Source organism: Gossypium arboreum, chromosome 5 (genome assembly GCF_025698485.1).
Source record: "Gossypium arboreum isolate Shixiya-1 chromosome 5, ASM2569848v2, whole genome shotgun sequence".
NCBI lineage: Eukaryota > Viridiplantae > Streptophyta > Magnoliopsida > Malvales > Malvaceae > Gossypium > Gossypium arboreum.
Genome location: NC_069074.1, coordinates 62,490,496 through 62,511,494, shown reverse-complemented (window position 1 = coordinate 62,511,494; position 20,999 = coordinate 62,490,496). Strand labels below are relative to the sequence as shown.

Below are 20,999 nucleotides of genomic sequence, written 5' to 3'. Positions count from 1 at the left end.
TAACCAACCATACTATTATCTTCTAATTATACTAATAAAATTTACCATTCAACACCACATAACATAGTCACAAATACTAAATAACTTTTCATATCTTATAAACATCTAATGTTAACTTTCTTACAGCAAAACCTTTATACATGCCACAACCAAAAAGAAATATAAAAACTACCAAGAGTAAATGGATAGTGTGAGCTTTGATGTCAATCCTTTGAGCCATCTACAACCGTTAACTACAAAATGGCATGAGAAAATTTCATTAAGTTTAAATGGCTTAGTAAGATCATAGGGTAAAATCTACTTGAATTACTTTTAGTAAAGAAATCACTTAAATATTATAACATGATAACTAAAATTCTCAACTACTCTGTCTATAAGTTTTCAAGATCTCTTCATATCATTTAATCAAGTTCAACATTATCCAGTTCACCTACTCGAACCTCATACATTTTCAGAGGCATCATAGATGCAAAACAGGGGTAACGAAGCGCAGTTAGGGGCACAAATGTGCTATCAGGGGCACTAAAGTGCATTCAGGGGCACGAATGTACTATCAGAGGCACCGAGGTGCAATGAAATCACTTCACATTTCCATATTCATATTAAAACTTATTACAATCTCATCCAATACATTTCATATCCAAGAAACACTATTAATACCTACTTCTTAATTTCATGTATATATATATAAATGTGATACTTGCATTCCTAACAATTATACTCACATGTACATTCAGAGAGATCAACTAACAGGATAATATCGACATAAATTACAAGTGAATCACATTGAATAGTAAATAATTACGAACTTACCTTGGCTAAATTGTAGAATTTACAGAAGTTTAAGAACTATTCTGCTATTTTTCCTTCCCCTGTATATCAACAGAATCTTGATCTAAAATATAATTTATTTCATTTATTAGCTTAAATTTCATACGTTAATAAATTCTAAAATTTGAACCCTTCTATTTACAAAAATTACATATTTGCCCCTAACTTTCTCACTTTATGCAATTTAGTCCCTTGTCCCGAAAATCATCAAATTATCCACTTTTGAAAATAAAAACATCCAGCTAATATGTAAGGCTACAAAACAAACCCTAAAATATCACTATTTCACAATTATACCATGAGATTTTTAACATTTCAACTATTTAATCCTTTAACTAAAACTAACAAAAATCAATTTACAAAACAGTCCAAAATCACAACCAAGACTTCAAACTCATCATTAACATCAAGAACAATCAATATTCATTAATGGTAACATTCAAAATTTTAACAGTTTCAAAAATAAAGATTCGGGTTAGTAGGACCTAGTTGCAACGATCTCAAAAATATAAAAATTACAAGAAACAAGTTGGAAATTACTTACATGCACAGAGCTATGGTGGCCAAACCTTCAAGCACCAAAAATGGTGTCTTTCCCCTATTACAATCGATGATGAAGAAAACAATAAAGATGATAACATAATTTGTTATCTTTTGTTTTTATGGTAATTATTAAATTACCATACTACCATTTAATAAAAATTCATTTAAGCTTAAACAATACCCATTACCATCCATTAACTTGTTTATAGAATAATTTTCCATATAATCCTCCCTTAAATAATAATTAATCCATCTAATCACTATAATTCAGTTGTAGCTAATTTTACATCTTTTACAATTTGATCATTTTTAATTAATTGACTAACTAAACATTAAAATTTCATCACCAAAATTTAATATGACCCTAGTGTAACTTTATAAACATTAACTAAACCATAAAACACAACTTCACATGTCAAAATATGGTCTTGAAACCATTGTTTTTGATACCACTGAAAAACGGGATATTACATGGTATGTGTGGAAGTTTTGGCATTAAACTTATAAGTTATAGATTTAACATTCTTGGTCAATATTAGATTATTGAAGAATGCACTTGGTTTGTGTAATGGATTATGTTTGGTCACTTTCTACCTTGACATAAATTGAGTTGAACTTTGGTGTTGTTTCATGTTTGTGATGGTGTCTTATGGCATATTAGTTAGAACTAGGAAAATGACATGTTTTTGGTATGCTTTTGTGTATTTTGAACAAGTATAAAGATTGATTAAGTGCTTACTTTTGGTATATCTATGAATTTAGTTTTGTAACTTGCATTATAGGTACCTATTGGCACGCATGGGATAACACACAGTCGTGTGTCACACTCGGGCATTTAACATGGTTGTGTGCTCTATATTGATTGGGAAGTTTTGGATTCACACGATTATAGTTTGTCACACGAGCTGGTCACACGCTCGTGTGGTACTATTCATTTGTTCAATAAAGTTTGGCACACGGTCTTAGTCTATTACATGGTCCAAGACATTTCCATGTACATTTTAGTTGAAAACTTTGCATTTAGGTCCACAGGGCTCTAGTTTGTTACATATCTTATCGACACGGCCTGTGACTCCATCCTTGCACGACGTCAGTTTGTTGCATAGCTTGGCGACATGGTCGTGTGATTCAAGTACACATGTCCATAGTCTGTCACACGGCCTGGATACATGGCCGTGTGACCCTTATTTTTTAATTTTTCCCACTTTTTGTTAAGTTTTCTAATAAGACCCTAGTTGATACCAATTTAGTTTGAGAGGTTTCATAAGCTCGTTTAAGCTCGGAATTGTATGATAATTATATTTAGTTTGAATGTTGAGATATGGTGAATGATTTATTGAAATTTTGAATTAATTCACATGTTCTTGTTCATATTTATTACTGTAACATCCCATAATTCGATTTTGGAAACGGAGACAAGTGAAGGGTGTTACAACTGCTTTGCGTGTATGCTATTTTCGTAGACCATCCTTTTATGACTATCAAACTTACTATTTACATTTCATGCAACATGCACTCCTTATTTTACACATATGTCCCTCTTTTTCCCACATACTCCCTTCTTTATGCTAACTTCTTATCTTCATACCACTATCAAATCTATTTACCATTTATCACCTTCATACCCATTAACATCCTTCTTTTTTTTCGAACATACACGTGTTCCTAGAAGGTCAAGTTTTCACTAGCCACGGTTTGCAGCAGAGTGCCATATTGGGGGCAAAACATATTATCATGTGTCTTTTTTTCATCACAATATGCAACATCCCTCCGTTGCCTTCTTATACTAGCCTGGATACAAAGCTTGTGCACCAAGGAAGGAGTATTTACACTATGTATATACACTAGATTTCTAGGTCTGTCAACAATTTATACCTTTGTATGCATTGACTCCTTAAACGCATTTCCTTAGCCACGAGCACCAGAACCAATGGACAAAGGAACTTACTTGGTTGTTCAGTGATAAAGGTTGATCAGTGGAATGCTGCAGTATCGACAAAGTTCAACAAAGTACTTCACCACGAAGTTACCAACCTTACCCTATCTAAGTCTCGCAACTTAGGCAGTCTTCGCCAGCGTAGTCTACCAAATAGAACTAGTTCACCTAATGAGGGTGTGATAGAAAATGCCTAAAATATTTCAAGATATTTGATTTAAAAGGGGAGATATTTCGAAAAGTGCCCAAAAATGACCTAAAAGTTTGTCACACAAATCTACCAGAAACCTAGAAAATTATTTCAATTCATTAATAGTACTTTTGTATTTTTTTCTTTTATGTGAATTTTGCCCTATAAATACAAAGTTTTAGGTTTAGAATGAGAAAGCCACATATAGCCACCTTAGTAGAGCTGATCATGGGTTTTGGTGGCCCGACCCGACTGGCTTCTTAGAAAAAAATGGGAGGTTTGGGTAAAAATATAGGCCGAAAAATGGGCTTGGGCAAAAAACGAGGTCCGTTTAGAAAGCAGGCCGCCCTCGAGTAAGGGTTTTTGGCCGGGCCCCCCAACCAATTATATATTAATATATATATTTTATTTTATTTTTAATTATTTTAAATTTTAATATAACCATTTTTATTATATTATTAATTTGTGTATTGTTTTAAGAATTGTTTTAGTATTATTTTTATTTGTTTTAATATTTGTTTTATGTTTTAAATATATTTAATTTATTATATTTTTAAACTTTTTATTTAATGAAATAAAAAAATTTAATATGGGTAGACTCGGGCTTAGTAATTTTATTTCGGGCCAGGCTTGGGCAAAATTTTAGGCCCATATTTCGAGCCGGCCTGGGCCGGGCCCGGGCCTAATAGATGGGCCTAAAAATTTATATGGGCCCAGTCCAAACCCAGCCCGGCCCGGCCCATGATCACCTCTACACCTTAGTATTGTTTTATTAATTTTTTTATTTTCTTTTACATGATTTTCCAAACTTTTTTTTCTAGCTAAGGAGATCTCAACATTTTGATTCTCCAAGTTTATTACATCTAATTTCTTCTTAATATTTTCTTTATTCTTTGGTATTTGCATATCTTTTGTTTTAATTTTAAATATTTAGGTTTGTTGAATATAAAGCTCGTATTTGATAACTTGAAATATTTGTCTAGTCCATTAGAATTTTTAAATTTGTAATTGTTTTATTATTTTAATACTTGTGACGAATAACATAGTTGTGTATGTTGAAGTATGCAATTGATTGTGAATATGTGATCTAATCTGAATGAAACCTGTTTGTGTGTGTTTGTTGGTTAGAATTGGATCGCTCTAATTCTTAATACTATTAATAAACAGAATCCTAGCGCTTCGTTACAAGGTTCTTTACTAATAAAAGAAATAATTTCAGTGAGTTTACTTTTAGTTGTCGAGAAGATAATGAGAGATTGATCGTTAGACACTTTGTTGGTAACTATAACTAATTTATCATGGAACATTGAAAGTTATTTTTGCATTGATAATTAAACCTATGAATCAAAACTGATATTCTATATGTTACTAAGGATCCGTTTGTTTATATGTAAAAGGTTTTACGGAAAATATTTTCTGCATTTTCCTGTGTTTGTTTCACAGAAAATAGTTTGGTCAACGGAAAATGACTTACAGATCAAGGTAAAATAAGCCCTTTTTCTTGTAAAAAGACTTAATCTTTTGAAAAACGTAAGTCATTTTCTGAAAAAGAGCTCATCTATAGATAATTTTATTTTTATATAAAAATTAACTTATATCAAGCTTGATAATAAATTTTATTTTATTTTTGAAAACATTTAAAATATTATATTTTCAATATTATTAAATATACATATTTAATTATTTATATTTAGTCATATAATAAATTATTAATATAATAAATATAATTTATTATTTTCATAAATTATTTAATATTTTAATTTTATTTTAATAATTAATTTTAAATAATATTATTCACATATTATTGAAAATATTCAATATTAATATTTTAATAATAAATATTTATTACAATTATAAATATATTAATAATAAATGTTTTGTAGTATAAAGGTTAAAATATATCATAAGTCTATGTATACTTCATGATTTGTAATTTAGTCTTTGTACTTTTATTTTAAAAATTTAGTCCCTTTTATTTTTCAAATTTGAAAATCAAGTTCAATTGTTGACATCGTTAATTTGTTTTGTCAATTTTGTTAATGTCACATTTTAAATAAAAATACTCATTTAGTAGTCATATAATATAAAAAATGACATTGTAATGAATCTGAATTTAACATAATATTTTTAATATATGCAAAAACAATGTAAAATATAAAATTATAGATAAAAATAAATTCAATTAAACAATGAAAAAATAAGAAAATCTCAATTATGATTGTTTAATTGAAAACAACTTTTATGAAATATTTTTAAGAAATCTACCAAACAACAGAAAATATTTTACACAGATTCATCCAAACACCAGAAAATATTAGTTTTTCCAGAAAAGTAAATTATTTTCCGGAAATCATTTTTCAAAAGTCATTTTCAGTGAAACAAATGGAGCTTAAGTTCTTATCATATTGAAATTCTTATATTTTATTTTGCGATCTCTTTTTACATAATTGTTATTTTAATTTCAAAATCCCTTTTATATTTATTTTACTTGTTTTCACTAAACACATAATATTATTTTTACTCTTTATAGTTGCTATCTACAAATATTAATATTATTAAGTATAATTTATTTTTGTTAGTTTCAACACCCATGATGCCAAAAATTCCTATATTACCCCTTCTAAACGTGGTTGGAATATACGCCATATTACACAAATTTTTGTTCTTCTATTCTAAGTCGTTCTTATTTGCAAATAAGAATTTCACCAATTGAAAAATGAATCTTTACATTATTATCCTCTTTTTCTACATTCCCAATTATATTTACTCTTTTATGGGTTCATTTTTTTACTCATTATGTTACTTGCTTTTCATTACTACTTTTTACAATTTATATTATAATTGTTTTTACTACACAACAAATCTATAATTTTAATCTTCTCATACCATAAGCTTTTTAATATTATATAAATAATATCGTTACTCGTTAAACTAACTTAAAGATAATACACCGATATCACCAACTTAATATGTAATACAATTAACTCATCCTACATCAGAAGCGCCACCTTGAGAATGATATGATAAATGGTGCCTTCTTTATTCAACTAGGAAGACCAATCTAAAGGGTTGACAAGCAACATGTGATAACATCAAAACCTAGGACATGCAATCAAGCTCATTGCTCTTGCTTTTCACTCCCTCTCAACTGGTTTAAGGCCGCTTTTAGAGAAGATATTTCTAAGGGTAAAGTACATCGATAGTCACTCAAATTTAATTAAAATAATAAAATAGTTACTAAATTTTGAAAAGTTATAACTCAGTCACTAAACTTTAGAAAAATAATAAATCAGTCATCCGTAACTATTTTTCGTTACGTCTGTAACAAAAAGCTGAGTTGTCATCCCACGGTGTAAACGACCCCAATTTAAGAACCTCAGCTGGGTTGGGTAGTAGAAGAATAAGAGAAGAAAAAGAGATGTCAATCGTATTCTGTCTTTGTAGCTTCGGCCGTCCATTGCGGCAACCACTGGTTACGATTGTCAGTAAGCCTAGAAACTTCCCAAGTTTGACAACAACATTCCTTTTGAACTTGTAAACCCCAAAGTTACCTTAGATTTTTCAAAATCAACACCGAAATCTCTAGATCTAAGCCCTAATTCTACTGTTTCTAGCACTTTAACCACCACATTCTCATATATAAGATTTCAAGTTTCCTTTTCAATTGTTGTTTTGGGGGTGTTTTTAGTAGTTGCCGACTTATGACACATTTCCCCTCCTTTTTTTATTCCCTCTTTAGTTCCAAATCTTAATAGCTAAATAAAATCTACTTCAGTTTGGTGTATGCCATTGTTCACCTTTTCATTTGTTTTTCTCTATTGTTTTCTTATTCTTTGTTGTTCATTTCATAGGGGGTTTTGGTTTTGACCAACCAAGATAGAAGCATCTTTCTTGACCATGTTGTTTGCTTATAAGATTCCTTTTTAAGATTATTTTATCATCTCTTTTGATTGGCTCTTTTAATTAAGGTATTACTGCTATAATACGTACTACTAACTTTACTATGAGTTGTTTTAGGGCTTCCCATTTAAGTATGCAAAGGGGAAAAGGGTTATACTTGAGACTTGTCGCAAATCTCTATAATTGGCTTGTCCATATTCACTTTTTCTTGTATGCATAATTGTATTACCAATGACAATTGGTTCATTGGATTTCAAATTCAAAATTCTCTGCTAAACAAAATCATTTCAATTACAATCTTAGATTCCAACTTCCTTTAAGAAAATCTCTCTTTTATTTCCTCCCCCACCAACAAATTGAAACCCTTCAGCTCCTCATGTCCAACGTGGCAAGTTAACTGATCACATCAACTAGTTAACTGGCCATGTCACTTGTTCCATTAGGCCTATAATAGAAAATGTTACCGGGTGACTGATTTGTAACTTTTCGATAACGTTAGTGACTGATTTGTTATTTTTCCAAAATTTAGTGATTGAGTTGTAATTTTTCAAAGTTCAAAGACTGTTTCGTTATTTTAATCAAAATTGAGTGACTGTCGATATACTTTACCCTATTTTTAAACACAATTTACCACAAGTCATCGAAAAACAAGGTATTAATATTTATTTGGGTTGTGGCATTGATGTCTGTGAGCACAAGTTGTTATCATCCTTTTTGGATGTCGACCGACTTCTTCTCAACGATTTCTGATTCAAAAATGCACTTATGTATAGGAGTTACTTTTTATCCTTTGATCTAGTTTAAGGTCTTGGGTACGAACATGGGGAGCTGAACTTTTAAGTGACAAAATCTTGAATGATTAATGGACGCTTAAAGAAGATAATACCGGTTTATGGACACGTGGGTGCGACATCATAGCACAAGAAAATTACTGTACCATGATTGTAAATAGAACTCCTATATGGAGTGATCTTAGGTTCCAAACTAAGGAAGTGCACTTTTAGGTGATAAATCTTTGAAGAGTTGGTGGGCATCTATAAAAGATAATATCGACTTGTGCATACAATATCCAGATAAGTGATATAACCTTACCAGTTGACGCGTCATTACACTATTTATAAAATATTATGAAAGAAAATCAAACTTTAAGTGCTTTGATTCCATTATTCACACAAATTTTAAAAACTTGTTTATTGATAAACAAAAAGAAACCAAATCTCCAGACGTGCTGAATCATATATTTCTACCCTAAATCACTAACCTTGTTAATAAATGATTTCCAAATTCTCAACGTTTGAATGCCGGGGAACCTCCAGTTGAAGCAACTTGGTGCACTGCATGCAGAATCAAAAGCACTCCCACAATCACTTAGAAGGCATACACTACTGAAAAATGTTAAATACCATGTTACCCGGACTCTTAATTTCTATATTTCAATATGAGTATGAAAGTATGCTAAACGCTTGGAAAAAGAATAAACATACTTGTATTAAATGCTTGCTCTAAAGTCCAAAAAACACGGCTTGACATACAAATCAGATGAATGAGCATTCAATGTCGCATCCATGCGGCAGCAAATATATAAAATTCACAAGGACAAAAATCCGTTTACACTCACCTGAGATGTCTTGAGTTCTAGTTCATCCCATTCTGACGAGGGATTGCTGCCTTCTACTATCCCAGCTCCGGCATATATCAATGCTCCAGAATCCTATCAACTTAAAGTCAAATATTTTGGTGGCAGCATAAAAGCTTTCTTACAACAATTTAAAATGATTAAATTGAGTCACTACAAGTATAATAAGGTGATAATCTTGTTGGAGGTCATTGTTAAAGGAAAGCATTGATGTGGAATAATATGAAGCTTTGATGATACTTCAATGCTCACTCAAAAGTCAAGCATGCTTTAGTAGATGTCATTATTTAATTAGCTCACCTTTTCCACTAATGCTGACCTTATACCAACTGCAAACTCACTTTCTCCTCCTCCAAACCAACCAACTGGTCCAGCATACATCCCTCGGTCAAACATTTCTGAAGGCAGAAAAGTTTATGAAATGAGTATAGCAGCCATAAAATGGTTTTGTTCTGTAAGAGAATGGTAATTGGCAGTCTAAGTTTTTAGACACATCATTTTCCCTAGATCACTAAACAATAAACATATGGAGCACAAGATGTCAAGCTGTCAAACTTAAGGAGGAATTCAACATTTCTTTAGAACCGAGTTTTCAATTTCCTTAGGTATCCGTGTCCAGTTTATATATTCAAACAGAGATGCAAGGTTAGAAATCTGCAAATATTTGAAAAAACTTTTAAATGTCTAGTATATCTGTGTCGAAGACATACTCCTATCCCACGCTCATCCTAAGTAACATGGCTATAGAAGAAGAAACAAAAACAGTGTATATAATCTGCAAGGATACCAGTTTCTGAAATGAAGAGGCGTGCAGCTTCTTTTGGAAGTCCACAAACCGCTGGAGTTGGGTGGAGAGAAGACAAGATCTCAAACTGCACAGGAACGTAGGAACACAAAATATATCACAACAGCAAAGCTATAGAGAAAACTACCGCCCAAATCTTTGACATATTAGTAGTCTATGTATTAAGACTACTACAGCTAACTACTCATTCTAGAATCAACAACAGTTAAGAGTATGGAACTTTAATAAAACAGTTAATTCAGACTGACATATTAGATCATGCAACAAAAATTTATTAGTGCTCTGATGGAGTTCTGGCTATTTGACATATGAAACTTATAATGAAATTACCTCATCATCTTCCTTTCTCAGGTTACCAGTCAACTGGGCATATAAATGTTGAATTCTTGGAAGTTTTCGTACTGTTTTCTTCGGCTCAACAACAACTCTATCACATACAGACTGTGAAGCAGAAAAGAGTAAACAATCACTTTATTTTCAGGTAAAACAGAGGCTTCCGTTCAAACTCTCTGAGATGAAAACTTGATATTCTTTATATTTTATAAACATATTTAAAAATTATATGAAAAGCCTTTTGATTTAAAGCATTTTAGGAAACTTAAACAATAAATATACACAGAAGAGGTAAAATAAGTAAGACTCAAACACACAAGGACGAAACATAGCCAACCTTTATAGGACAGAGGGAGCCTCATCATTTGTTGCTAAATATATCCTTGTGAGTGAACAGCAAGCATATGGCAGAACCAGACAACATACTGCAAGTAGGTTTTTAAAAGAAATAGTGGCATCCCATGATGGCATCATTAAACCATGCCCATTCATGAAAACACTGAAATAGTGGTAATATGTTTTTATCTTGACATTAGCTCACGTGTTTAAGTGCAGGAGAGGATGCACGATAGCATTGGAGTGCATCAACCTAAATGATTCTACGAAAGAACTTTAATTACATAAAAAGTCCTAGTGAAAGAAATTTCAGTGCCTAGAAAAGCAAATTGACAAATTAAGGTATCGGAAGAAAACTTGCCTCTAATTTGTTTTGTATGTTTTCTCGTACTACAGTAAATTCCAGGTGGTCCTTGGGACTACATGATTCGCAACAAAAACAGGTTATTAATCAGTAAACACATTGAAAAAACGGAAGTTATTCGGTAAAGAGTTGAGAGTAACAAAAGGAACCTGGAAAGTAGATCATGCTCTATTTGAAGATCAAGCGCTCTGGATTCACCTCTAGCACGGGTTGCAGCCAGTGCCTCACTACTAATGCTTAGCCATTTTCTGTGAAATAGTAGCTCTGGCTATTCACCAAAGCTCGTATAAGTCAAAGCAAGAAGAAACTGTTCTATATAATATATATTATATGAAGTATTTTCAAAAAAAATATATATATCCTTTTGTAGAATTGAATTTCAAAATTCAATTCAAACTTTGGTTGATTTCAAATGTCACAATTATTCGTAAATCTTTTAACATGAAAAGTTGTGATCATTCATAAAAGCACTTAAACACCTATTGGTGCATTATATATAGACTTAGTTTGGAATAGAAAAAAGATTAATCACTTATTCCAACCGTGAAAAATATTCTTTCTTTAGTGTTTCTCTGATTTCATTCTGATTTAGAGCAATTCGCGGCACAATAAGAATTGTTCTGTTCGAGTAAAATCATAGTGTCCCGAGAATTGTATTTCTTGATCGTTTTCCTAAAAATGCCTTGCCTTTATATTTTCGGATCCAATCCACACCTTGAGACACTTTTGATACTCAAAGCAATTCAAAACAACCTAAGTTCAGCAAAACTTTTTTTGGGGGGGGGGGGGGGTTTCATAATTTTCCATTTCCCTGCATCATTACTTCATCTACAAGAGAGCCTTACACCAATAAACTTCTAATCAAATACAAAAAAGCAAGAATACAAATTCTGAATGGCAGCGAAATCAGGTCCATGAACTTCAAAATAGTGACATGGAATATGAGGACATTGTAAATTATGGTTAATTATCACTTTGCAAAGGGTAGAAACTATCTATTTAATATCACGAATAACAAGGATCATTCCAAAGAGAAATCGAGAAGAGTAAGTGTATTCTAAATAAAAATTAAACATGAGATCTATTATCAGCTGCAATGGAGTAGAAAGTGGGAAAAGGGATTTTAAGTATCTTACATCTTACAAGTTTTACTTCTATCAACTATGCTTAAACTTCAGTCATGGTCTCAAAACTATACCGATCAGATATCATGCAAAATTCACATTAGTAGGAAATATATTGAACACACATTGTTCTCATAGGGGAAGAAGGAAAACTGGAGATAGAAGTAAAGAGCATGTGGCAGAGTGGTAAAAAAAAGATGCATATTGCACAATGAGATCTGCTGTCACACTTACTGTATTTCCCACAAATGCGGGTCCATTAGGTGGCTGAAGACAAAACTGGTATGCATCTTCTCCTTCAACCTGCAGTAAGTACACAGCTCAGTGAAATTTATCTTCCCCTATAATACTTTATTGAAGAGAAGAAAAGAAAAAGAGTACCTGCAGACAAGCCAACCAAGCTATAGGATCGATATTTGTAGCAGTTAAAATCCTGCTGCTACGGGCAAGCACAACCTAGTTTTTCACATCAAAATGTTTAACTAAAAACCTGATATATAGAGCAAGAGACTAGAAGGACTATGGTTTAGGGATGGTGCTTCGGAGACTTCATCAGCAGAAGGGATTAAAAATACCTTAACGAGCTCTGAGGTGCTTGTGTTTATTGCCTGCAAAGCTTTCTTTACAGCAAGATCCCAATGTGTCTTATTGGGAACATGAGTTTTACTGAGGATGGATTCTCCAGAAGCTTCTTTCTTCAACTTTACAACAACTGAAGCAATCTTCAAAATTGGAAATTTAATTAATTGCACAGTACTAAACAAATCAAAGAGGCTATAGGTATATAGGATGAGCAAAATAAGTTAAAAAGTCGAGGCACCTGTTGCATTGTGGTTTCAAGTGAACGAATGGCTTCATCCCAAGTCCATGAAAGGGCATTGTCCCATGCAATCGTTGTGGCAAGCATTGAACTTCCTTCAAGCTCATCAAACTCAACCTGTCATTTGGTATGTAGCAATAGGTCGTTTAAATACTAAAGAGACAAAATAAAAAATGAACTGAATTATTCCCTACAAACTACTTGGTCAACAAAAACAAGGTCTCAACCTGAGGGACCATAAAGCAAAATGAACCGAACGCCTTCCATTCAGGTGATATATTAGCCGTCGCATCGAAACGAATTGCTCCATATGCACGAATCAAAGGGCACTTTGGAGACAGAAACCTTCAATCCAAAGAAAACAAAGACAACATATAACTAAATCCCAAATTCGAGAGGCATTATTTGCTTTGATCTGACAACTTTATTTAAAAGAAATCTGCATGATTTACCTCTTAATGGACCTCCAATCGTGATATGAGAAAGGATGAAGTTGTTGAAAGAATACCGCTGAGCCGACACCGGCGACACCAACAAGATTATTGGTAAAAGAGGTGTCGCCATTTTCATTACCTATGTCCATCAAGAGATTGAAACCATTTCTATTGGCTCTGCTTCTTCTACCAGAGAAGAAACAACGTGGAAGATTATCATGTTGAGCATGAAGCCACTCGATTGCTTCGATTTGCTCCTCGATCGGTACCTTCAAACAACACTTACCAATTTCAATTTTCTTCTTTCTTTTTCCTTTGTCTTTATTTTTGCAGAGCCGTTACTTGCGCGGAAACAAAAGAGTTCCTCCAACGGATTTAACAATAATCCCTTTTGAATTTTACGGGTTTTTTAAACAGATAAATCTAAACAATATACATTAGTTTTGATTTTATATATTATTATACAATGGAGATATTTTTGCATTAATCTTCCGCTTCAGTTCTTCCACCTCTTATATTCTTATTGAATCTATCCCTAATTTCTGGCCAGTCAAATACACAACTAGTTTCAATTGACGGTAGAATTGCCCCAATTTAAAAAAAAAAAAACATTTGGTTATCCATTTTCAATACAATTTGTTTTCTTTTCTACTAAAATCAATTTTTTCTCTCTCATAAATAATTAAAAAGTAAATCTTAACAAAATCGAGTAGGCAATATATATATTGGGAGGTGCCGCCAGATATTCAAGTGACACTCAAGATAAATTCGATTTTTTTTTGACATTGGTGCCACCACACATGGTGACACCAAAAAACAGTCAATGCTGCAAGAAAATTCAGTGACACAAAATTTTTTTTAATAAAATCACCGGCACAGCCACATGATCTAACGAAATAAAAATATCAATTAAAAAAAACACACTAATGTCACCACACAACCTGGAGGCACCAAAAAAAATTCTGACATGAGTGTCGCCAATGAGAACAACGACACCAAAAAGTATTTGACACGACTTTTTATTATTATTTTGACACAGCTTTTTATTAAAAATTATTTAGTGCCGCCAAAGGAAACAACAACACCCATTAAAATATTTTCTTTTTTCTTTTTTCCCAAAATACCAATATTTTTAATGAGTATATAGAAAAATACACACTGGTGTCGCCAATGAGAATGGAGGCACAACAAAAACATACTTTTCAAAACCGACAATCATTGGGTAATGATGAGAGATGGTGCCACCAATGGCAATAGCAACACTGATGGTCATTGTAGAAAACAAGTCATTTTCGTATAATATTTTGCACCTAGGTAATTTTTATAATTAATCAATTTTTTGGGTCAATTATGAAAAAAAAGTTGATTTTGAAGCTTCTATTTCGTCCAACTTTTAATATATATATCCCGCCAATTTTGTTATCTTTCAATTATTTTACTTTTGGTATACTACTAAATTATTAAATTTATATTTAAAAATTTATAAAATTAATATTAAATTATTTAAAAGTTTTTATTTAAATTACTCTGTCGTTAAATTTATTCCTCTATGCATTTTTTATTTGTATTGGCTAATCAATTGAAAGTTCTCTTTTTTATTCTCTACAAAATTTTTTTTATGAAATAATTTTAATGTCACAAATCTGCGAATTAAAATCCAAAAATCTTTCTTTTCTGATATTTGACACTGATCGTTAGATCGACTTAGATCTAGGGCATATTTTTTACTCATCAATGGGTGTTGATCCATCATACCAATCATCCAAATATTGCTTAGAAATCACAAATTAAATTAAAAAAAAACTTAACAATTAAATGAATTAAATAAAAAATATTCAAATAATTTAATTACCGTCTTATAATTTTTTAAAGTTAGAATACCAAAAACATAAACTTATAATTTAGTTGAGTCAACTTGCATGTAAATTTTTTTATTGATGAAGGGATAAGGAAAATGGAAGAAATGTCACAACCAACCACGTAGCAACAACCCATTATCTCGGAGATAATGCCAGAAAGAAATTAGCAAATTTTTCGTGTTCCTAGATGTAGACTAGTATTTGGACCATGTTTAATTATGAAGGAAGGGAAAGTTTACCTGAAGTCGAAGAATGCCAGAGGTAAGAGGAGGAGGGCTGCATTTCAACTCTCTAATGGCTACATTCAACCTCTCCATCGCCTTTGATGGAGATGGAACGACAGTTAATGTGCGTGTCTCTATGCTGCCTACAGGGAGTTTGGGGTCTCCTTCGCACCCATTCATCCATGCTACTACTCTCCTAGCTTCATTTCCAAACATTCCTTTTCCGTAAATTATATTGTAAATATGATGGGTTAGCAGAAAGAAAACAGAAAGTATAGAATTACGTTGTGAAACACTGGGAGGAAATAGATGGAATGAGTGTGAATGTGAAGGGAATAAAATAAATACTGATGCATTATTTGTTTCCAATTTTTTTTCTTTTCTTCCACTTTTTCAATGAAGAATAAGTACTGATGCTTTGTTCGTTCCAAATTTATCTTTTCTTCCACTTTTTCAATGAAAATCTCACCAGCCAATCTCATTGCATGGAAAAATATTAAATGGGCCCTTTTTATCATATTATCTATTGTCTGCATCTGATTCCTTTCTTTTTCATTTTAATTACCCAGTCTTGTAAATTTCTATTGTCTTCATCTGCTTCCATTCTTTCTCTTTTTTCTTTTTAATTTCCCAGTCGTGTAAATTTCTTTTTCCCGCTTCTTGTACTGATTTACATAGAAATTCCCTTTTTTTTTTTAATTAATTATTGAATTAGGCCTTTTTTTTTTTTTAAAATTACGGGATTGAGTTGAAATAACAAAAACGCGACTATTTAATTAACTATTAAAACCAATGGCTTCCCTCCCCCAAGCAGACTATAGTTTTATTTTTTTTTTTATAACCCCATTCCATTTTTTTCCCATTCAATCTCAACTTTCTCTCTCAAATTCTTAAATCTCTTTCAAATTTTTCTCAATTCCTTCTTAATCTCTCACTCAAAATTTATTTCTCTCTCAACGCTTTTTTATTATTATTAAAATTGTATTAATATTTTCGTAGATTATTTTTTCTATTACAATTTATTTCGTGTTTTTCAAAATTAGCAATAATAAAATCTCTAATCTGTTTGGATGACAAACATATTTTGGTCAATCAATTGCAAATAGTAAGAATTTTTTTATTATATTTAATCAAATTTAATTTAAATATTTTCTTATTATATTGGAATTTAATATTTTGTATTTTTTTTATATAGGCGAAGATCAAATTTTGGAGACGTATATTCGTAATCTACCCACTCCTTCATCACCCTTAATCGAACCTTACTTAAGAGATGCATGGTTTTTGCACATGGCCCTTATGGGTAGGGGTTGTAAATTGGACCTTGCAATTGTAAGTGGGTTGGTGGAAAGGTGGGACCCGAGACGCACACATTCCATCTTCCATGCGGTGAGTGTACTATCACTCTAGAGGATGTGCATTTACAACTTGGTTTATCGGTGGATAGGCTGATAGTGACTGAGTCAATTTACACAGTCGATTGGAGAGATGTATGCGAGCAAATTTTGGATAGGGTTCCGAAAATGATTTATGGAGCCCGAATAGATCTAAATAGATTAAGAAGAACTTTCAGTGGCTCAATGAGGATCCGAGTGAAGTTCAAAGAGAACAATACGCTCGGACATACATTTAAGGTGGTTGCTAAAACTCGTCGACTTCAAAGAATCAAGTGAACTCAGTTGGGGGTCAGTCGTATTGGCAATCTTGTCTCGGAAGATGTGTTGGGCGATGGAACCACCAAAAATTAAAATCGGTGGTTACATGCTACTACTCCAATAATGGGTGTGGTATAACTGCCATTTTTACATCATCGAACGGACTACCCCTATACATTCCCACTCGTAACAATGTAAAATTCATTAGATAACATATTTACCATAATAAAATTATTTAAATTTTAAATTATTGTGTTAACATATTATTTCAATAGGTGGAACCATAGACCGAGTTACGTGGAACTACCAGATGAGCTTCGAGATATATGGCTTCTGTTAGACCAACGATCGAAAACAGAGGTATGTATTTTTTAAATTTGAATTATATAATATTAACATAGTTGATTTAAACATTAATAGTATATATATAACAAAAAAATTTATTATTTTAACATAGTTTGAATGGACACCATACTTCGATTCAACAATTCAAGAATGCATCCCGTCCAATTCTTGGTGAATCCCAACATTTGACATGTGAATGTGTCATTGGTAGTATATGCTATGGTGGAGATGCACAGATTGGATAGAGTGTTATGGCAATTTGGGTTTAGGCAATTGATTCCGCTGGCACCCCAAGACATTGAAGATCTGCATCATATCAACTTGTGATGGAGAACGAATGAAAACTGACCTACATTCCACGTGCAATATATCAACATTTGGAATAATAGGTACAAGTTTTTACCTACTCGCAAGGCCATTATCACTCCGGAGTTAGCTTTTGATCCAAAGTACATGCCATGGTTTAGGGTCCATGGTAAGCCATATTTGTTAGCGGAAAAGGTGAGGGGTAGACAATAGCATACGAGGAAGCCACGACAGACACCTAGGCATCCAAGGTCTGGCAGAGTTGTCGAGATAGGTCCATCGTTTACACCTACACAAGAATCGACACTGATGGTTGCACCACCCTGGTAAGTATGACTCGACTTATTTTAGTGCTTATACTAACCCCAGCATTTTTACACAAGCACCACATATTACACCACATTTTTTGTTTCTACTTTGATGTCAGGTTTTGTTTTTGGACATTCGTCCTTGACATATTACACGCCGATGTCATCGATGTTTCAGATAACGATGATGCCGATGACATTTAGGCCATCTATGTTTGAGGCCTCAATCAAAAGTTCGATCGTTTTTTTATCAGTGTATGGGACACAATATAGTTATACCCCTTATGCTAATGGTGTCATAAACACCTTCGGGATCATTGTTTTACCAAGGTGGACTATCTTTGCAACCATTTATTCCTAGAACATAGGATACATGATGGCAAATGATAAGTAACTGATCGCAATTAACTACAGACGAAGATGAAGAAGATGAGAGGCTGAGACCACAGCTTGTACTAGAGGTTGAACTAAGAAAAAATCTGACTCCCAACCGTACACCAACCCGATGTGGCACACATTCTGACTGAGGATTGGATTGATTTATTTTATTTTTGTACTTATCATGTAAAATTTTAAATAAATATGTAATATTTTTATTGTATCGATGTTAGATATGAAATGTTTTTAAATAGATATCGTTTTTGCATCAAAATTGGTTATCGTTGTCATTTCATATTATCAAATCAAGTCTGCATGAGAACAATGGAACAACAAAATTTGAGTATGAATGAAAAAAAATCAACAAATAGATTTCAGTTAAAAAAATCGATTAAAGAATTAATAAATATGTTAATGAGGTGTTGTCATTATATTATCCCGTCGATGTGGAAATGATGACATTATATGCCTTGGGTTCCTACATCACTCGTATAATCTTGGTTGGTTTGTCTTCTCCCAAATATCCATGTTGTGGCGTATCTAAGTCGATGTTGGTCAACCATTTTGTTTGCGACGCAATGATCTATCGGGGAACAACTTGAATGGAGCACTTGATACTGGCGGTCACATACATTCATCTAGGACCGGTGGGAATTCGTTTCTCCACACATTATACATATCCTTTAGTTTGTACACTTTGTCTACAAAGCTCATGTGATCCAAACATTAATTGTTACATGCTACAATTGCATGAGCGTATGGAAAACGAAGTGTGTCGAATCTCCTGCAGCCACAAGTCCATTGTCTCAGGTGTACATGGTATGCTCTTCTGAAAATACCTTGGTTCGGTCTATCAAACTCCGTAACCTAAAACAATAGGTCTTCGCGCGATTGACACTCTTGATGCATACAGTTCGATCATGCTGTAGCCTTCCTGATTTCTTTCAGTACATTCTCGCTCCAAATGTGGCCACCCTTCACATGTTCAACATATTTTTCCACTCGCTATGGCAAAAGGTCAGCCAAAGGAAAATATGTTTCTTTGACAACTGAGGTTATCAGCAAATGATGCGTTCCCTTCAATACAAAATTGATGCATTTCGTCAGGTTTGTCATCATATACCCATATCGTAAACCCCCCGTCATATGATTGTTTTCACTGATCGAAGGGTATGTTAGAGAGGTACCCCTACCCCGACACTGTTAATTGCCCGTAAGTTTTTTAACATTTCATGTAAACTATGTTTGATGAGATCGTACCCTGTCAAGAAAATTGAATAGTTTATTCAAAATGCCCAACATTTGTTGACTGATTATATATCAAACAATTGAAATAGTGGTGCATACCCATGTTGATCACTTGTGCTCGCTGAACTGCAGAATTGTGCTGCTTGTGGTAGTTTGCCGCAATATGTCTTAGACAGTACTTATGGTGTGTACGGTCCAAAAGCTTCCCAGTAGTTCAATTGCGACCAGTATTCCAGGTCCCCTGTAGGAAATGACGCATATATTGTGTTAAGGGCAAACATGCCTCATTAGTCTAGACAGGAAGAAATCCCAATTGTTTGACTCTCCTGGCATTATCGCATAGGCAATCAACAGGATTTTTCGATCGTCATCCTGTGCCACAGCCAACAACAACCAAAAGTTTGAAGCTATCTAAAAGTTCGAAAATAATGCATTGAAAAATCTGATCTACCTTAACCTCTTGTGAACAAAATGATAAAAAAACCAGTTGTTTAAAAAATAATTGAAAAAAAGTTACAAACTAAGATTTAATCAAATCGAATAGTTTGAGTTTTGATTATGAATCAAATTGAATTTTACAATTCGAATAATTCAAATATACGATTGATATAAATGCGATGCTTCTAAATACTAAATTAAATAATTATTAACTTTACATCTCAAAAATTATAAAAAAACTAGATAATATATTAAAAAACTTAAAAATATAAAAAAAACTCAAAACTCTAAACCTTAAAATCCACAAAATCCTAACCCTATTTAAAAAACAAAACCTTAACCTAAAAAAAAAGATCGAAAGGAAACTCTTCTAGCTAGAAGCATTTTCGTACAAATCAGTTGGAAATGCTTCCAGCTAGAAGTGTTTTCTTTATTTCGACACAATCTCGTAATTTTACAAAAAAACCAACTTAATCCAATAAATATTTTAAAAAATGGGATTTTTAAGAAATTCACTCCGATTCTTGAACTAATGCCTAATAAAATATCAACATTGTCAACCCACTTTGTCATTGATATAGTTTGTCTCCATGAAACAAGATTATCCCTCCTTCCCAACACAACTTTTCCTTCATTTGTAGTCACCGCCACATATCCAAAATATGCCACTTCTTTAGGACTTGTAGCAGCATATATTAAGGATGACAACAGATTGGATTATACGCAAATTTTGCATTATCTGAATCTAAATTCGCAATTCTGTCTAAAAATCTAAATCAGTATGAGTTATCAAACTAAATTAATTAATTTATCATGAGTTACTAAATTCAAGTAATCAATTTATAAGTTTATGATGTTCCAAATTCTAGAATATTTAATTAAGGAATTGAATGTTTATTGAGTTGATATTTTAATTCCTTAAATATTATTTTAATTAATAAAATATGATTAATATATTTTTATGTGAAATTTAAACATTTTATTGA

The 20,999-nt window shown here is 32.4% G+C and overlaps 1 protein-coding gene and 1 long non-coding RNA gene across 3 annotated transcripts; both read right to left on the bottom strand.

Annotated features, from left to right (window-relative positions):
* LOC128293199 (uncharacterized) lies at positions 1 to 3,647 on the bottom strand. 2 transcript variants are annotated; one of them, XR_008283314.1, is made up of 3 exons: positions 1,376 to 3,647; positions 814 to 872; positions 1 to 233 (listed from the first exon to the last, which is right to left on the bottom strand). It is a non-coding gene; the product is annotated as an uncharacterized LOC128293199 (long non-coding RNA). The 2 variants fall into 2 exon arrangements; XR_008283313.1 differs by lacking the exon at positions 814 to 872.
* Positions 3,648 to 8,525: 4,878 nt separating this feature from the next.
* LOC108457402 (isochorismate synthase 2, chloroplastic-like) lies at positions 8,526 to 15,782 on the bottom strand. Its single transcript, XM_017756441.2, has 14 exons — positions 15,351 to 15,782; positions 13,271 to 13,521; positions 13,046 to 13,163; positions 12,819 to 12,935; positions 12,574 to 12,720; positions 12,380 to 12,454; positions 12,233 to 12,301; positions 11,024 to 11,142; positions 10,872 to 10,929; positions 10,172 to 10,282; positions 9,824 to 9,908; positions 9,337 to 9,434; positions 9,019 to 9,111; positions 8,526 to 8,734 (listed from the first exon to the last, which is right to left on the bottom strand). Exons 1-14 carry the CDS (start codon positions 15,549 to 15,551, stop codon positions 8,666 to 8,668), a joined length of 1,611 nt encoding a protein of 536 aa, XP_017611930.1. The 5' UTR covers positions 15,552 to 15,782; the 3' UTR covers positions 8,526 to 8,665.
* Between the last annotated feature and the right edge of the window lie 5,217 nt (positions 15,783 to 20,999).

Coding starts and splice junctions, on each gene's coding strand:
- LOC108457402 (XM_017756441.2), bottom strand. CDS start 15,551: ATGTTTGGAAATGAAGCTAGGAGAGTAGTAGCATGGATGAATGGGTGC. Junction 12,302..12,379: donor CTTGGTTGGCTTGTCTGCAG/GTACTCTTTTTC, acceptor TACTTACTGCAG/GTTGAAGGAGAAGATGCATA. Junction 8,735..9,018: donor TAGAACTCAAGACATCTCAG/GTGAGTGTAAAC, acceptor TTCTGCATGCAG/TGCACCAAGTTGCTTCAACT.